The sequence below is a fragment of the Homarus americanus genome, unplaced genomic scaffold (genome assembly GCF_018991925.1).
Source record: "Homarus americanus isolate GMGI-L3 unplaced genomic scaffold, GMGI_Hamer_2.0 scaffold4060, whole genome shotgun sequence".
In the NCBI taxonomy this organism is placed as follows: Eukaryota; Metazoa; Arthropoda; class Malacostraca; order Decapoda; family Nephropidae; genus Homarus; species Homarus americanus.
In genome coordinates, this window is record NW_024746161.1 from 1303146 (window position 1) to 1321243 (window position 18098).

At 40.7% G+C, this 18098-nt stretch overlaps 1 protein-coding gene across 5 annotated transcripts in view; it reads left to right on the plus strand.

Annotated features, from left to right (window-relative positions):
• Nucleotides 1-703: 703 nt before the first annotated feature.
• LOC121878940 (glycerate kinase-like) overlaps nt 704-18098 on the plus strand; it is a 49155-nt gene continuing 31760 nt past the window's right edge. For 3 of the 5 annotated variants that reach the window (XM_042385376.1, XM_042385380.1, XM_042385379.1), the window contains exons 1-2: nt 704-1014; nt 9645-10952. In XM_042385376.1, the coding sequence (XP_042241310.1) occupies nt 9645-10952 (1308 nt within the window). In that variant the 5' untranslated portion in view covers nt 704-1014. Of the gene's footprint in view, nt 1015-1468; nt 1657-9644; nt 10953-18098 lie in introns of those variants that run through there. The other 2 variants (XM_042385378.1, XM_042385377.1) reach the window with 2 other exon arrangements.

Here is an 18098-nt window from a genome sequence, read left to right on the forward strand (position 1 = left end):
CTTGGTGCTGGGAAGGCAGCATGGTTACAAGCGTGATGTAGAGAGAGCTGGTTGGTGAGGACGCTCAGAGAAGGACAGCTTGTGGGTCGCCATGCTCGCCAGCGGGAGAGAGGACCGCCAGGCAGGCGGAGGAGCGAGGGCCGCCAGGCAGCGGCAGAGGAGGTGTTGCTGGCTGCGGCTGTAGGTAGAGAAAGAGATCACCACGAGGTCAGGTCTTAAATAGCGGGGGTAGGCGTGACTTAGCAGTTGACCCCCGCTCCGTGGTGTATGGCGGCGCTGGTTGACCTAGACCACGAGGCATACACTTGGGAATTGGTGGGGTCGGCTAGGCAGCGACAAACAGCGTTTGTAGGGGAGAATTCCACTACAAGGTGTATAAGCATCTCAAGGGGCACTACTCAGTCTAATGTCCTTACTTGCAGCTGGCTGATGCTCGCCCCACAAGGGATCACAGCTCAAGATTGAAGAAGCCGCAAGTCCAGAAAACTGTGAGGGCAAACTTTTTCGGAGTGAGGGTTGTGAACTCTTGGAACAATCTACCAGAGAGTGTTGTGACGGCACCGAGTGTGAGCTCTTTCAAGAGAAGACTTGACCAACACTGGAGCGGGTTCAGGTACATTCAGGAGCCGGTGCATGCCCAGGATTTGCCAACAGTGCGTGACAGAGACGTACCGATCGCCCGGGCGGCTTGCGAGCCGATCAGTGGTGAAGAGGATAAAAGTAAAGTTAAAGACAGGCCTGGGTCAGATTTGAGAATGCGTACCAAACATCGCAGGTTTTCTCCGGGTACTCTTTCAGTTTTTCTCAACAATAATATTACTCACTAGTTACTACTCAGTCTAGTGTCCATATGTGGAGGTCACAACTTCAAGTTAAAGAAGCCACCAGAATAGAAAATTGTGAAAATCCAACCCGCTCTATCAGTTTGCAACCGACCATTGGCGAAGAGGATATCAACTCTCATGTAACGAGTTTAATTGCGTGATAGCTGTCATGCGAGATTTGTAGTAATTGGTAAGTATGAGTGACAGGGTAATTATTGACGACTGACTCACCTGCGATTTTGAATACTAAATGATTACAAAAACGGCGAAATTTCTGTGTGTATTATAGAGGATACTGTCGTAGTTTGTGCAGTTTTTTTATAACAACCTCAAAATGCCGCAATTTCACTGTTTTTACCTAGGACACTCATAGTTTGTGCATTTTTTATAACCTAACCTTAACCTAATGGATGCCCCTCGAAATCGAGGATGGCTGCCCCTAGGGCCACCTAGGCATGAATTTGGGTAAAATTGCAGATTACAGCAACCAAAGAATCTGATAAAAAAAATGTGTTACCTAACCTATCCCAATTTAATGTAGTATAAGAAAATGATCATAGAAAAAAAATGTTCTATCGATATGAGTGTAGTGAATTTACAGAATTATGTGGTTGCTGTTTTTACTGCAATATTACTTGAAGTTAAGTAAGGCGTAGAAGCTGTTGCCAAAACAACAACCACACCTTAAATTAACGTGTTGCATGACCCAGTGTCAAGGAACAGTCCGAGAAGAACAGACAGCTTGCCAACTGCACTGGCTAACCATTACCCCGGAATATGATGCGCATATTGATTAACAACCAGGTCTCCAATTGCTGCTGGGTAGACAGAGGTAAATGGCATAAAAAAAACTTGGGTATTATTATACTTTCGGACATAGCACCCCCGAAAGTTATAAACTACTGAAACATTTAGATGTCCCTATTCTGAGCATTTCGAGCCCCATGTATACATGGCAGAGATGGATAATAATGACACAATTGAATTTAATTGATTTTAAGTAGTTTTCAGTCTTCGTCTGTGAGGCATGTTATCTGCTCATCACTCATATGTCATCCAGTCGTGACCAATGTGGTATCGATATCAACATGCAAATTTTTTTCGACCAATCATATTTGATTTTTTCAAAGGAAGCAGCCTAGGTACGATTTTAATTTCAGTGAACAGTTTCACAATGGCCTTGGTGGAGGTTGGTTGTCATTTGTGCTCCTACGGTTATTTTAAGTTTATTGCTGAGTTTTACGAGAAAGATGATTATTCTATGCAATTCTTACGTATCCCTGGTCCTTCCACTTCTAATTAAGGTATCGTACTTTCAGACATGGTATGCCCCAAAGTTTTTAACTACTGAAACATTAAGGTTAGTTTAAGCTAGGCCTACCTTGGGGTCCGGGGGCAGAGCCCCTGACTAGTGGTTAAGTTAGGCCTACCTGGGGTCCGGGGGCGAGCCCCCGGGTTGGAGTTAGGTTAGGTTTTGTTAAGTCAGATGACTCGTTTTCTCCCCCACCCAAAAACCCCGATTTCTCAGGCTCTCCCTCATTATTGTTTGGGGGGGGAGCAAAAACTATCAATTTCCGCCAAAAATGAAGGTCAGATTTGTTTAAAACACCCCAAAATACACTGGAAAAACATATTGGTCAACCCCTAGGGGACTCATGTCCTAAAGTAAAAATTTACCGAAACTTGCCCATAGTTTCACCCTGCCTGGAGATTGAACTTGGGTCCACTCGCTTGCAAAACAAGCATGCTAACCATTACACCACAGGTCATCATAACCTCACCTAACCTTAATATAAAACCTAGCATAACTTAACACGTGCCGCAATACCACCAAGAAGACGAAGTAATGCGCACCTTAGGCGCCTAAATATCTGTCCAACGAGGCATTTGCACAAGAAATGATTATCCTATCAGTACTTTCTGATGAAAATATAGTAAAAATATAAAAACCAAAACAAATAACTCGTTGGCGGGTCAGTCGCCAATATTAACCAATTTCGGTCTTGCATTTAGGGTTCCAAAATTTTTAATCGTAGAATCAAGCCCATTGCATTGTTTCTGATTAATTTGGGTAAATATTTGTTTAATGGCTGTGGCTCCTTTTTGTTATGAGAATAGTTTTTTTGGTGTAATCAGGTTTGTTTTACTCGAACCTGACCTTCATTTTATGGGGAAATGAGCAAATTTTGAAACAATGTTTTTTTTTTTTAAATTCACTTATTTGCAAAAGAAATGAAGGTTAGATTTGAATAAAACACACCTAAATACACACACACACACAAAAAAAAAATGCCTGTTTCCTGTTTTCATAAATATTTCAGCTACCAAATTACTGTGAAACCTAACCTAATCTAACCGAACCTAACCATATCAAATCAACCTAACCTAACCAAATCAACCTAACCAAATCTAACCGAACCAAATCAAATCAACCTAATCCTAGAATAACCAAATGCCAAAATCTTGCAGCAGCCAGTAAGCAAATATTAACCCAAATTTATATGATTCTAATATATTATTATTGGCTTTAATAATTTTGAATTTTAAATCTTATGCAATGCATAAAGACACCAAAGAAAGGCTAACCTAAGATGTCCTATCTTAACCTAACAAAATCTTACCCAACAAAATCTAACCTAACTGAACCCATCCTGACATTTCATATACATATTCATGCATGGTATTTTTCCCAAAATATTTCAACAGGGTAAATTTGTATTTATTTTATATGTGGGGGCACAGGGTATATCACATTTTACCACGTCCGAATTTCACTCTGACTATAATATATATTCTTATGTAAAATTTAATTCTAAGAGGGGTTTCTTTTCTGCAACTTTTCCAAAAAATTTCGTTATCATGTTCAAAATTGCGATTTTCGGATTTGAAGGCTACCTAACACAGCCTCAGGGCACCCAAACCAAAGCGTGCAGCTGTTCTACATATGATTTAGTCTAAAGGCTGCTTTTCTGACCTCATCCTTGCTTTCTTACATGTTTCAGCTCCTCTGGGTGCTGAAAAAATGTTTAGATTTCACGTAAAACTTAAGAATTTTAAGTTTTTCTTCAAAGAATAGGTGCAGCTCACCAGCTAATCGAGTAGCGGGAGACTTGCCACCTCCACGTGTAGGTTTACACGCCTGTTCTTCCTGGAACCCTGAAAAGTGTGGCCTCATAAGATCTTATACCTGTATTATGATCTTATGAGGACTTTCAGCTCCTATGAGCATTAACGATGGCTTCAGCCTCTTCATTAGCCACTCGAACCTGAAAAGCTCTTAAGTATGTCCTGCTTCGATCAGAACACTGGGAGCATTTCTCGATGGTCTATCCTGGCTCTCACCCACCCATCTCTCCTCTCGTGACTGTACACAGCTTGGGAAGCAGTTGAGACATCCTGTACAACTCTCTCGCAGGACTGAGTAGGAACAGAGAAAGCGTCCACTTTGAGTGGAGTTTTCCTGAGATCCTCGAGCTCAGTCAAGATCATCTTGCAGGTGAAAATAGGCTTAAGATCTCAAGTTTGGTCCTGAACACGTTGTTTCAAGCCTGAAGCTGCTGAGGAACCAGATTCCCGAGGTCAGGAACATCATCTCTGCTGCACCACGCACATCCTGAGAACATCCTGGCTTCATTCCTGTGCAGTGAGGATGAGCATCAGAGAGCTTTTGATGTGAGGCAGATAGAGAAGATCAGAGAAGGAAGAGACTCTGGTGATACGAGGGCCCATAAAAATCCCGACGTCAATCTGCAAGCCGCTTCACCTGAGGATCTCATCAACTGGGAATCAGAGAATATTTACGAGCCTATTTTCACCTGCAAGATGGCCTTGACTGAGCTCGAGGATCTCAGACAAACTCCACTCAAAGTGGACGCTTTCTCTGTTCATACTCAGTCCTGCGAGAGAGCTGACATTGCATCAGGTCAGGTCAGGTTATGAGACCCACTAATCCCCCACCCAAGAAAGGGTGACCTGACATTCCATCAGGTCAGTAGTATGAGACCACTAATCCCCTCACCCTACCTCCACCTGACATTGCATCAGGTCAGGTCAGGTTCCGGCTAACAGAGATATTACTTGTAGTTAGTTGACTGAGATGAAGACTGAGAGATAGCAGTGAACAACACACACAGTAGTGGCAGGACACAGACTGAGTGGATGTAAACAAACTCCACACCCCAAGCGGCGGGTGTGTAATTTTATGGAATCCCACTTGATTTAGTGAACTAGTTTGCTAAATCGAGTGAAAATAACAGAAATTCAATTTAGCAAAAATTTTGATTTAACAGAGAGGAGTGGATAGAATTAGTTCATTAAATTGAGAAAATACTGTATAAGTGAAAAGTGAAAGTTTACTGTTGATTCCCCTTCGTGCTGCAGAGTCTGGTTAAGGGGGGTCCCCTGCTCCCAGTATTTTCTTTACCCAAGCTTAGTTTTAGATTTTTCTGCTCATACCATATTTCCATAAATATAATAAGATAAATTCTCTTTATGTCTTTGAAAACTTTATTTTTACAAATTAAAAGAAAATCAGCAATCAGAGGTACACTCACAATGGTCAATGTTAACAGCTGAACTCTTGGATATGGTCTTCATCCTCCACAAGCACAGATAGCTTATAATACAATACTGTACACAATATGATAAGGACACCATTGAAAAACAATATGGCTTCTCCCTCGGTCCTCCTTGAGGAAGAACAATAAGTTTATGAATACAGTTCACTTATTAACCAGTGCTACTCATAAGGTATTGGCAATGAGTCAAAACCCATAATATGGGTTTTGGTTCAACAATGTGATTCTCATCATTTATAAATTGAATACTGTAGGTTTAAGATCCTAATGCATGGAAAGAAAAAAAATATATGGGATATGTGCAGGTCATAGACTCACGACTGAATAGTGAAAGCTATAAAAAAAGAAAAAAAGAAGACGTTCAAGGTAGTTAAACCCCCGATATGAGGCTCTCCATCGTTTATTGACAATTTAAATGAGACTGAAATAAGAATTTATTTATTTACGATCAGAGGACAACACACAGCAACAGGCCAGAATTTGTCAGCAGAATTTTTACGGTACATATTAAATTTCTTTGCACACAAAGCACTTAGATACTTGATTTAAGTGTCATATAATCAGTGTTTTGCCATGTTTTTACCCAGCAATTTCCCTCATCCTTCATGCCCTGCCCAATATCGGTAATCTATGATCGTAGTTAGGGAAAATGGAAAACATACTTATACGGTAACCTGTAATTGAAATAAAGAGTTGTTGTATCGATTTTTTTAGTTAATATTATCCAAAGAACAACTGCGGAAAATATGAATGGAATAGTGTACAGTATATAAACGCATTCAGGTGCTAACCATCTGCTCCACATTTACCATATTCTGTATCTGTACTGTTCTTGTTGGGTTGTCAGGCAGATGGATAACCCTTTCTCTTTCTAACTCTTGTAAGTTCATAATTTTTTACTTTGATTTAAATTATGAGCGAGTTCAACTCATCATAAACCCGTATACAGTATATAGTTGAGATTAATGAGGTTTCACTATACAGGTTGTACCTCTCTAATCCGGCAACCTCGGGACCTGACCGGTGCCGGACCATGGAAATTTCCGGACCATGGAAATTCACCCTTTTCCTGGACAGATAGTGACTTGCGCTTACATTAGCACCACTTTCACTGCTTCATGGTCTCTTTGAAGACATATTGAAGGGTTAAATGTCGTACAGTAGCTTCTCAAATTTTGCGAGTTTTTAATTCAACGTTTTTTTATTTGGACACAAAAAACACCTCAGTTGTACCCCGATTTACGCGGTCAATTGAACCCACAGTGTACCGTGTTAAGTGAAATCCGCGTAAATGGAACAACAGAACATATGGGATTAATTCCAATAGAGACTGGCCCGACCCCCAAACTCCATTTTTTGACGACACACAACTATGTTGTAGTAAAAATTTTATCTTAACTTTATGATGGTATGCACAAACAAGTATATAGAAGAGGTTAGGTTATGAAAAATAAAGGTTAAGTTATGAAAAATAAAGGGTAGGTTAGGAAAACTAAAAGTTAGGTGTAACACTTACTTTAGTAGAAGAGATGGGTCGGCATACGGGGCCTGGAGGGATGAAACTGCCGCGGCTAGAACAAGCGTCGTCTTTCCTCCCTCCCTCCCTCCCTCCCTCCCTCCCTCCCTCCCCGGGTGGACACATCATATTACTTTAAACCAATTACAGCTAGCAGCAGAGGGGGGTAGGGATGCATGGCCAATCACAGTCCGATACGTCATATGACGTCAGTGATAACGCAACAGAGACATGCACTGCACAACCTTACCGCGCGGCTTGCCCAGGCGGAGGCAGGAGGAGGGAGCAGGCGGGTGGGGCGAATCTAAAAATAGCGTCGAGCCGGACACTCTGCGCGTATATGGGTAGATGAACCGCGTTAAGTGAAAGTTCGGTTCTGGCGAGGCACCGCGTATATGAGAAATCACGTAAAGTGAAACCGCGTAAAGCGGGGTACAACTGTACATAATTTAAAATTTTGATGGCAGAAACTCGAATTTCGACGGGTTTGAGCGGTCTGCCAACGTTTAGGCATGCACAATCTTGTAAACAGCGTCATCTCTCTTATGTGCAAAAGACTCATTATTTTTTATTACTGAATGTCTTTTTTATTGAATTAATGTTTATGTGTGCAAAATGAGCAATACAATTCATAAATAATACGTCAAATATTAAAACACCCGAGGAAATGAACAGCATTGTTTTCGTTGATTGCAAAACCAGTGACTGAGTGGTTCTACATATAGAGCAAGAAAATAAGACCCTGGTTGTAGCTGTAGTAAAATTAATGTAAAAAATTAATATGCTTGTTTTAAGTATAGTGATCCCTTGGTTAACGAGCGCCTCGGTTATCGAGATTTCGGTTAACGATTTACCTTCCATAAGATTCTTAACTTCAGTTAACGAGCAATCCCTCGATTAACGAGTTTCTTACGAGCCGACCTGAACATGTTTTCGCTTGCACTTGGCGGTCAACCTGCTGTAGTATTAGTCCGCCAATACAGTAATCGGTTCTAGGGCTTAAATTCCTTACTATTTTAGTAAATATCAAGAAGTTTATACTATTCAATAATTTTAAAAGTTTAATATTAACTTTTTTAGTCATTTTAACAATTATTGAACATAATTGAAGGTAAAGAAACTAGTTTCTGGCATGCCATCCAGCCTGTTAACACACCAGACAGGCGTTAGACTCTCTCTGTTTTCAGTGGAGGTAACATCTTGCTTGAGACTCTTCAACTGAACACTTTTTTTCTGTGTTTCCAAGCAAATTATTGGTCATTTTGAAATTTATTTTACATATTGATAATATATAATGCAGTGCAGTGTTGATTTAAAGAAAATAATCTTGAATTACACCAAGAGAACTAAAATTTTATGGGTGAAATGGTGCCAGGGGGTGACTTCTCTTCCACCCCAATGCCTTCTCTTCTCCCTTCTCCTCCACCCCCATTCTAATTCCCATCATCATCATCCAGGAGCCTTCTACATACACACCTCAAAGTAAGTGTACTTTTCTACCTTTTTTGTTGAATTTAGGCAATTTTCGGTGAGCTGGAACCAATTACCCAAAAACCCATTGAAACAATGGTTTCGGTTAACGAGTTTTTCGGTTAACGAGCAACCTGCTGGAACGGATTGTGCTCGTTAACCGAGGGACCACTGTAATGTTATCTAATGTTAATAAATAGAACAATAAAAGTAGCAAACCATTTATGTTAAAGAAAAAAGTGAGACTGCGCGTATGTAAGTGCGCACATGTGAAAAACATATCGTCATTACATAAGAATATGAAAGCAACACTTGTTTACTGTTCATATATGTTTTAATAAATGTTTCTGATTTTTTTATTGAATTAATGTTTGTGTGCAAAATGAACAATACAATTCGTTAATAATTCGTGAAATATTAAAACACACGAGGGCATTGTTTTCGTTAATGTTTACAAAACCAGTGACTGATTGGTTCTACACATAAAACAAGAAAATAAGACCCTGGTTGTAGCTGTAGTAAAATTAATGTAAAAATTAATATGGTTGTTTGAAGTAATGTTATTCAATGTTAATAAATGGAATAACATAAGTAGCTAACCATTAATGTTAAAGAAAAAAAGTGAGATCGCGTATGTAAGTGCGCACATGTGAAAACATATCGCCATTACTCTACATAAGAATATGAAAGCAACACTTATATACTGTTCATACATATTGAAGGGTTAAATGTTGTACTCCGTATAGACAAACAGAGAGAGAAAGCCGAACTGCCGGATGTATGGTAAACAAACCTTTATTTCCCGCGGCTTTGTTGTTGTTGTTTTTTTTTACTGGGATTAGCCCACCCGGGCACAGGTCACTGATCCACATTGGAGCCTGAGGGGCAAAAATGTAATACTCCTGTAATAATAATAATAATAATTCAGATAAATAAAATAAAAATAGCTGCCTATCTACCTATTGGGCAAACTAAAATCGTTCTGGACCACAGAATGCCGGACTAGAGAGGTACAACCTGTACTATTCTGAATTCACAGCCACTGGGATTCTGTACTACTATTTGTTCTCATTATAGCAATACTGTATCTGTTAAGTTCTGTATAATGGTGTCAGTTTGTTGTAACTTTGCACTGTTTAGGTATGTGTGATGTGCTATACTGCATATAGAATGTGTACAGTATAGCTTTTAAGTATGATATGCTACACTCGGTATTTAAAGAGATGTGAGACTGAATCTTTTTTTTTTCTTTTGCAGATGTGTAGTTTTCCTCTTTCAAGAAATCTTTTGCTGTCAATAGGGCACAAAGTTATACATATGAAAAGTCTCACCATGGCTGCCAAAGTAGGTTGCAATTTGCAAGAAAATATTACAAGAATAAAGGAAGCCTTTATGGGTGGTGTGAATGCTGTTCAACCACATGAGCTTATTAGAAAACACATAACACAAGATTCAGAGAAATTGGTTATTAATGGAATCAAGTTTGATCTCCAACAAAATGTTTATATGATTGGATTTGGAAAAGCTGTCATTGGAATGGTTCGACCCATTGAGAGAGCTTTGACAACTTCGGATGGTGTGACTCATCTGAAGAGAGGAATCATAAGTGTTCCATTTGGAATACAGGAAACATTTATAAATCACCCTGATATATTACCCGAGGAAAACTCTCTTGTTGAAATAGTGGAGGGAGCCAAAGATAACATTCCAGATGAAGCTGCATTTACTACTGCTAAAAGAATTGTGTCACTGGTGAAAAAATTGGGAGAAAAAGACATCTTATTAGTCTTGATATCAGGGGGAGGGTCAGCTCTCCTACCATATCCTATTCCTCCCCTTTCATTGAATGAGAAAATTGAAATTATAAAATCACTTAGTCAGGCTGGGGCAAGCATCACTGATCTCAATACAGTTCGAAAAGTTCTATCAGTAACAAAAGGAGGTGGCCTGGCTGAGCTAACAAAAACAAGAATTATTTCCTTAATCCTGTCAGATATCATCAACAGTCCCCTTGACATGATTGCCAGTGGTCCAACAGTATGTAACAGAGACGCACCTCAATCTGCTGAAAAAGTCCTAGAAAAATACAATATATCAACTCCAGGCCACATCAAGGCAATCATAAAGGGAAAAGCAACCAGTTCCACAGTGGCAGAATTTTCCCATGTTACTAATTACATCATAGGCAGTAATAAAACAGCTTTGTTGGGTGTTGAAACTTCATTATTTAGTCAAACTGGGAGTCACTGTTACCCATTAATCTTATCATCATCCCTGAGAGGTGAAGCATCAGAAATTGGTAGGAAAATGGCAGAATTAGTAGTAGCCATCACTCAGATACTAGGTGGTAAACAAGATGACCAGCTCTCAAATTCACTACTCTCAGATTTATGTGTAGATGTGGACAAGAAAAAAGCTATCATAGATACTCTGGAAAAGATTAGAAAATTTCAGAGCCCTATCTGGTTAGTGTTTGGTGGTGAGACTACAGTTACTGTGACAGGCTCTGGCCGAGGAGGAAGAAATCAAGAGATGGTCCTGTCTGCTAGTGTCGCTTTAGAGGAGGTAATATATTTTCTACAGGAACACTGTTGTAGTGACCTTGTGCTGAAAGCTGTTTTAACTTTAATCCATTTTTATGCTTATCTTTTCTGAATTAACAATTTCTTCAGATAATTTTTTTGTTTCTCAAGATATCACCACATATTTTGATGACATTCATATCATTAGTCACATTTCACAATGATGTAACTTTCTTACGGAGTACTGTACAGTATACAGTATATGTGTCTCATATAACCTGCAGGTCCTCAAGTGTTAGGCTGGTAAGTTCCATTGAGTGATATTAGACTTCCAAATTTTGTTTCAGTTATCCCTCAAGCTGATATTTATGATACTTATCTGTTAGATTGGGACTTAGGGGAATAATTACATCTCTTTTTTTTCACATTTTATTCTCGCTCAAGGTTTGCTTTCATTGTTTCTAGGATATCGTTTTAATGGTATCTTTTCTTTGGTCAAGTAAGGTTTTTTTTCACTCCTTTCTTTAAAGTTTTATATGATTTTTTCTTTATTGTATATTGTGAGAGTGGGAATTTAGTTCTTGCCCTTGACCCTAGTTTTATAGTACAAGCGTATCCCGATAACCGATGCCTATAAGGACTGTGAAAAGTCGTTGGTTAGTGAATCAACGGTTATCAAAGCAATTAACCCCATAAGAATAAAACAAATTCAAGGGGTTAGGGACTGGCCACACCCCAAAAAATTCCATCTACCCCTGATATACTGTATCTCTGTTGTGCACACTGTCACAGGAAATAAAGCAGACATATAAAGCAAGCATAATGAGCATTAAATAAGGAATGTAAAGCATAAATTGAAACTGTTATTTACTTGTGTTGAGGATGGTAGAGCTGGTCTAGGGTGGCAAGTTCCAGTCTCTACCACTCTTTGCTGGTCCATTGCCACTCTTATTAAGCTGGCCCTAAAAGGCGCAGCACAGGAGGAACTATCACTGGGGCTTTTAGGCATGATTGCGTAACACAAGAAGTCGGAAATATTGAAAAAACACGAAGTCGAAGACACATGGTAAGTGTAAACAAGTGCAGAGAGGCAGCGCACAGAGCGCTCTCATGGCAAGAATTCGCACCACCACCACCCACCAAATTCAAAACAGCTCTGCTGCTCCTTTCCTGATCATCGGATCTCCAGGGTTTCAATGAAACTTATGGGGTATTTCTCCTGTATATCAGCTGTTAATGGACATCAGTTTTCGGGGTATACGGTACCTGTATCCTGGATTGAATATTATAGGGATAAATGGTACCCTAAGCATCTTTGCTGATATTGCTTGGTTATGTGTTATTAGTTTAATGGATTTCCTGTTTGTGAGAATATAATGGTAGCTCAGGTAGGTCTCTTGTCGCTCACACTGAACGCGACCTACAGGAGATCCTGAACACCTTTGCAGATGTGCTTGCACACTTCGGCCTTGAGGTGAATATACGTAAGACTCGGATTCTCTTTCAGCCTGCCCCTGGTTCAGACACGCCTCCACCAATCATCCAGCTTAACGGTTCTGCCCTCTCTAATGTTACCCACTTTCGGTGTCTCGGCTCCCACCTGTCCACCACCGTGGGCATCAATGAAGAGATTCAGCATCAGTGTGCATCTGAAGCCTTTGGCAGACTCCAAAACCGTGTCTTCAGCTGTGGGGAGCTGAAATTATCTACAAAGTTACACGTACTGTATATCGAGCAGTGGTCCTCCCCACCCCGCTATATGGCAGCAAGGCATGGGCCACATACAGGAGGCACCTCAATGCACTAGAAAACTTTCACCTACGTAGTTTACGTTCCATCCTCTGAGTTCGCTGGGAAGATAAGAGAACAAATGCCAGTACAGTGGTCCCTCGGTTAACGAGCGCCCCAGTTAACAAGATTTCGGTTAACGAGCTACCTCCCATAAGATTCTTAACTTCGGTTAACGAGCAATCCCTTGATTAACGAGTTTCTTACGAGCTGACCTGAACATGTTTTCGCTTGCACTTGGCGGTCAACCAGCTGTAGTATTAGTCCGCCAATACAGTAATCGGTTCTAGGGCTTAAATTCCTTACTATTTTAGTAAATATCAAGAAGTTTACACTATTCAATAATTTTAAAAGTTTAATATTAAATTTTTTAGTAATTTTAACAATTATTGAACATACAGTAATTGAAGGTGAGGTCACTAGTTTCATGCGTGCCATCCAGCCTGCCAACACACCATACAGGCGTTAGTCTCTCTGTCTTTTCAGTGGAGGTAACATCTTGCTTGAGACTCTCTTTAACTAAACGCTTTTTTTCTGTGTTTCCAAGCAAATTATTGGTTATTTTGAAATTTCTTTTACATATTGACAATATATAGCGCAGTGCAGTGTTATTTTAAAGAAAATAATCTTGAATTACACCCAGTTTAAACTTAAAATATCACGTGTTTAGATTTTTTGAATCCAGCATGGAGCTTAAGAGATCAAGAAAAGCGATTTCAATCCAACCAAGCAGGAAATTATAAAAAAAATATGAAGAAGGCATTAGAACAAATGCTCTATGCAAAGAATATGGCATGTCGACATCAACTGTGTCGACAATTCTTGCACAGAAAGACAAATTTAAAGAAGTGAAAGTGAGAGACAAATCTACCAGTGTTTTTAAAAGTAGATCCCTAATTGCAGAAACAGAGAGGTTACTTCTCATCTGGCTTAGGGAAAAACAGATGAAAGGTGATTCAGTTTCTATTGAATTTATTTGTGAAAGAGCCAGGGAGATTTACGAACATTTAAAGACAGATCAACCTGGTTCTTCAGGCACAATTTGAAGATATTAGGGCCAGCAAAGGCTGGTTCGAAAAATTTAAGAAAAGATGTGACTTTTTTTAGTGTAGTTCGCCATGGTGAGGCTGCTAGTGCTGATAAGGAAGGGGCAGCAAAGTTTTTAGTGGAATTTAAAGAACTGGTGGATGAAGAAAATTAACTTCGACAGCAAGTGTTCAATGTGGACGAAACTGGGCTGTTTTGGAAAAAGATGCCCAAAAGAACATTCATCACCAGAGATGAAGCCTCTTTACCTGGGCATAAACCCATGAAAGACTGTCTCACTTTATTGCTTGGTGCCAATGTTTCAGGGGATTTCCAACTGAAGCCTATGCTTGTCTACCACTGAGAACCCCAGGGTGTTCAAACAACAAAAAGTGGTAAGAGGAAAGCTTGGAGTTTATTGGAAGTCCAACCGTAAGGCATGGGTGACAAGACAGCTCTTTAATGAATGGGCTGTTGAGGTGTTTTGCCCTTCTGTCAAGAGCTACCTAACCACCAATAAACTCCCTTTAAAGACTTCTCCTCATGGATAATGCCCCTGGGCATGGCCCTGAACTTGCCAGAACTTTAGAGTATCAATTTGACTTTGTGAAAGTGTTGTTTTTGCCTCCCAACACTACATCATTCATACAGCCAATGGACCAGAATGTGATCAGCAACTTTAAGAAGTTGTACATGAAGAAAATGTTAAAAGTTGTCATCAGGCAACTTCCACTGATCCTGAACTAACAATGAAACAGTTCTGGAAGACACAATTCAACATCCTGGAGGCTGTAAAATTGATTGTGTCATCATGGCAAGAAGTCTCCACTAGATCCCTCATTTCTTCATGGAAAGCACTGTGGCCATCAGTAGTCCATGATTTTGAGGGATTTGAGGAAGAAACGGAGTTGGACCAGGAGATTGTGTCCATTGGTCAGTCATTGGGCCTTGAAGTGGAGGAGGAGGATGTGGAAGAGCTTGTGATGTCTCATGTGGAGGAACTTACTCCTGATGACTTGAAGCAACTGGATGAGATGTTAGAGGCTGACAATGGTGATGAGGAAAAGGAAAGTGATGACCATATGTCAACTTCAGAGTTAAAAGATGTCATTTACTACTGGGGGAAGTTCAGGAAACTGGCTTCAAGGCACCCAGATGTGGAACAATCTGAACTAACATTGTGTCATGTTGAGGACACAATGGTCTCCTTCTTTAAACATAAGTTAATGATGAGGAGGAGAGATGCCCTACAGACCAAAATTGACACCTTTTTCAGTAAAAGGCAGAGGGAACAAGATGCTAGCCCTCAGCCTTCCACTTCAAGAAGGAGAGAGGATGTTCTTGGTGGAGAATCTGTCAGTCCAGAGGTTCCTGACATTTTCATGGAAGGTGACTCGCCTTCTAAGAAGCAGTAAAATGCTTCTCCTCCACCTCCATTTCCTTCTCTTCTCCCTTCTGCTCCTGCACCTCCCACTTCAAATTCACATCATCATCATCATCCAGGAGCCTTCTACATACACACCTCAAAGTGAGTGTACATTTCTACCTTTTTTGTTGAATTTAGGCAATTTTCGGTGAGCTGGAACTAATTACCCAAAAACCCATTGAAACAATGGTTTCGGTTAACGAGCAACCTGCTGGAACGGATTGTGCTCGTTAACCGAGGGACCACTGTATACCAATTTATGTTTTTTATTTTTTTTTACTGTTGTATACATACTTAATATTCATACATACTGAAAAAAAAAGAAGAAAGAAATTTTATATCATAAGGTCAAAAACCTAAACATAATGAAACACTTCTTATGACCGTTGGAGTCACCTGGATTGTGTGAGCGGGGTTGCAGATATCAGCTACCTGTGTTGCCAACTGGCAATGTGGTATTTATTTATTTATTTTTATTTATTAGTAGGTATAATGTTTATTTCTCACAATTACTGGTACTACAGTATACATGTGACCCTTGTCCTTAATAGCCTTGGATAATGAGGAGTACAGTATACAGGTGCTCCCCAACTTACGATGGGGTTAGGGACCCAAATCCATGTCGTAAGTCCGGATGGTTGTAAGTCCGACATGGATAAAAAAATAAATAAAAAATAAATAAAAAATAAATAAATAAAAAATAAAAAAAAATAAATAAAATCTACAATGAAATACAGTACAGTAAAAGTATTAAATAGTGAGGAATGGATACAGTACAGTAAAAGTAATAAATAATGAGGAATGGATACAGTGTAGTGGAGGCCTCCCCTACAAACGCCGTGTGTCGCTGACTGGCCGAACCCCGCGAATCTGCTGGCGTATCCCTCGTGGTCAAGGTCAGGTAACCAGCGACGCCGAACAAAGCAGGGGCTTTCCATCAAGCCACGCCTACCGCGGTTATATAAGACCTCACCTGGCCTTCATCACTCTCTTTCTACTTACCGCCACCAACAAGCAACATCCCTCAACAGCTCCATACACACGCTCCCTCAGAAAGCTCCTCACCCTACAGGAACTCTGCGCAAGCTTCGCCCGACTTAGTATCTCTTTAACACTGTGCTGTGCATCAATATATATACGAGAAACACTGATTTTCTATTTCTACCTCAATCCTGAGTGTTGGATATAATAATAATAATAATAATTAACGGTTTATTGAAAGAGCTTGGCAGCCAGAAGGCTGAAAATATACAGTTACACATTTGGGGAATGGGTTTCGAATTACAAATAATATACAAGTAACATAAGTGACACAAATCAGATATATAATAACTAGATGGGGAAAAGCTCAAACTACAGTTCATTTCAACATAGTGACAGTGCAAGGAGTAGTGTTTACTGGGAGTGAATACACTGGTTTATTACAAGTTATTGATAATTTTTACAATGGTTGGGACTGGGCTGTTCTTATAGCGATCAGTTCGCGGCACGATGGGCTGGATGCGGTTGTGGTGTCAACAGCAATTCTCGGACTGCTAGGGATCTCAGGTGGTAGTAGGAGCCGGTGTCGAGGATGGTGTAGAAGCTTCTTACCAAATTTGCAGATGAGGTCGTGGTGATGGTCAGTGAGAGTCGAAAGGGTCAGTGTGTTGAGCGCTTCTTGATATGTGGAGTAGGAAGGGGAGAGAATAATCTTGCATGCCCTCTTTTGCACTTTTTTCTAGGTGTTTACGTTGTGTGGCATTTAGGGAGGAAGACCAGGTGGGGGAGGCGTAGGTGAGCTTGGGAAGTATGAATGTTGAGTAAACACTGAGGAGCTCAGGTGCAGGAACTACGAGGGACTTGAGTCGGCAGAACTCCGAGGGACTTGAGTCGGCGGAGGTGGAGACGGAAACTGGAGGATTTGACAACTTCCTGACGTGTGGTTTCCAATTTAGTTTGTTGTCTATGGTGACGCCGAGGAGCTTAGTGGAATCTACTACCTGGAGTGTGTTGGGACCTAAAGTAATGGAAGGGGGTGGGACAACGTCGGAGGAGAGGTTGATGTGCATAACCATGGTCTTGTATGGTTGATGGTGACGTGGTTGTTGGTGGCCCAGTTTTGGAGACTGTTCAATAAATCCTGAAGGGCGGTATAGTCGGGAGCAGAATTGTTGACGCTGATCCCAATGGTGGAGTCGTCGACATATTTCCAGCGAGCAGGGGTTTCTCTTAGGGCATCATTGATGAGCATAAGGAAGCAGAGTGGTCCCATCTTGGTGCCTTGGGGACGCCACAGGTGAGTGACTGAAAGGTGGAGACAGCCCCTCGGAAGCGTACAGCTTGGCGTCGGTCACTGAGGAAGTCTGTAAGCCATGGTATAAGACTTCTTCGAAGCCCGAGGTCAATAGCTTTGTTGATGATTATATTGTGGTCGACTAGGTCGGACACTTTAGTGAAATCAATGAAGGCGACAGCTACAGACGTTTTTCGTTTCTCGAGATGGCGGTATATGTAATCGAGAAAGTTGACAAGACAGTGAGTGGTGGAGGAAGTTTTCATGTTGCCAAATTGCTGAGGGTCTACGACTCCTGCAATATCAGCATAAGCCCAGTCGAACACAAAACTTTCACAGATTAGGCTGGGTATTGGAGTGATTGCAATAGGTCGTAGTTGATTTAAGGTTTGTGGGCTGGTTGACTTGGGCACTGGTGATACATAAGAGGTCTTCCAGTCAGCTGGGCATCTGGCTTGACTGAGAGAAGCATTGATGATGGAGCATAGGGGTTTAGCAAGCTCCGGGGAGAACTCCTTGAAGAGTTTCATTGGTAAGTCAATGGGGGTGGTAGAGCGTTTTAATTTTAGTTTGTCCAGGCGTTTTGCTACTTCAAATTCTTCTACTAAGTCAGTGGGAAGGGGGGCTGGTAGGTAAGCAGGGAGAGTGGTTGTGTCAAGCCGGGGGAGCGTCTG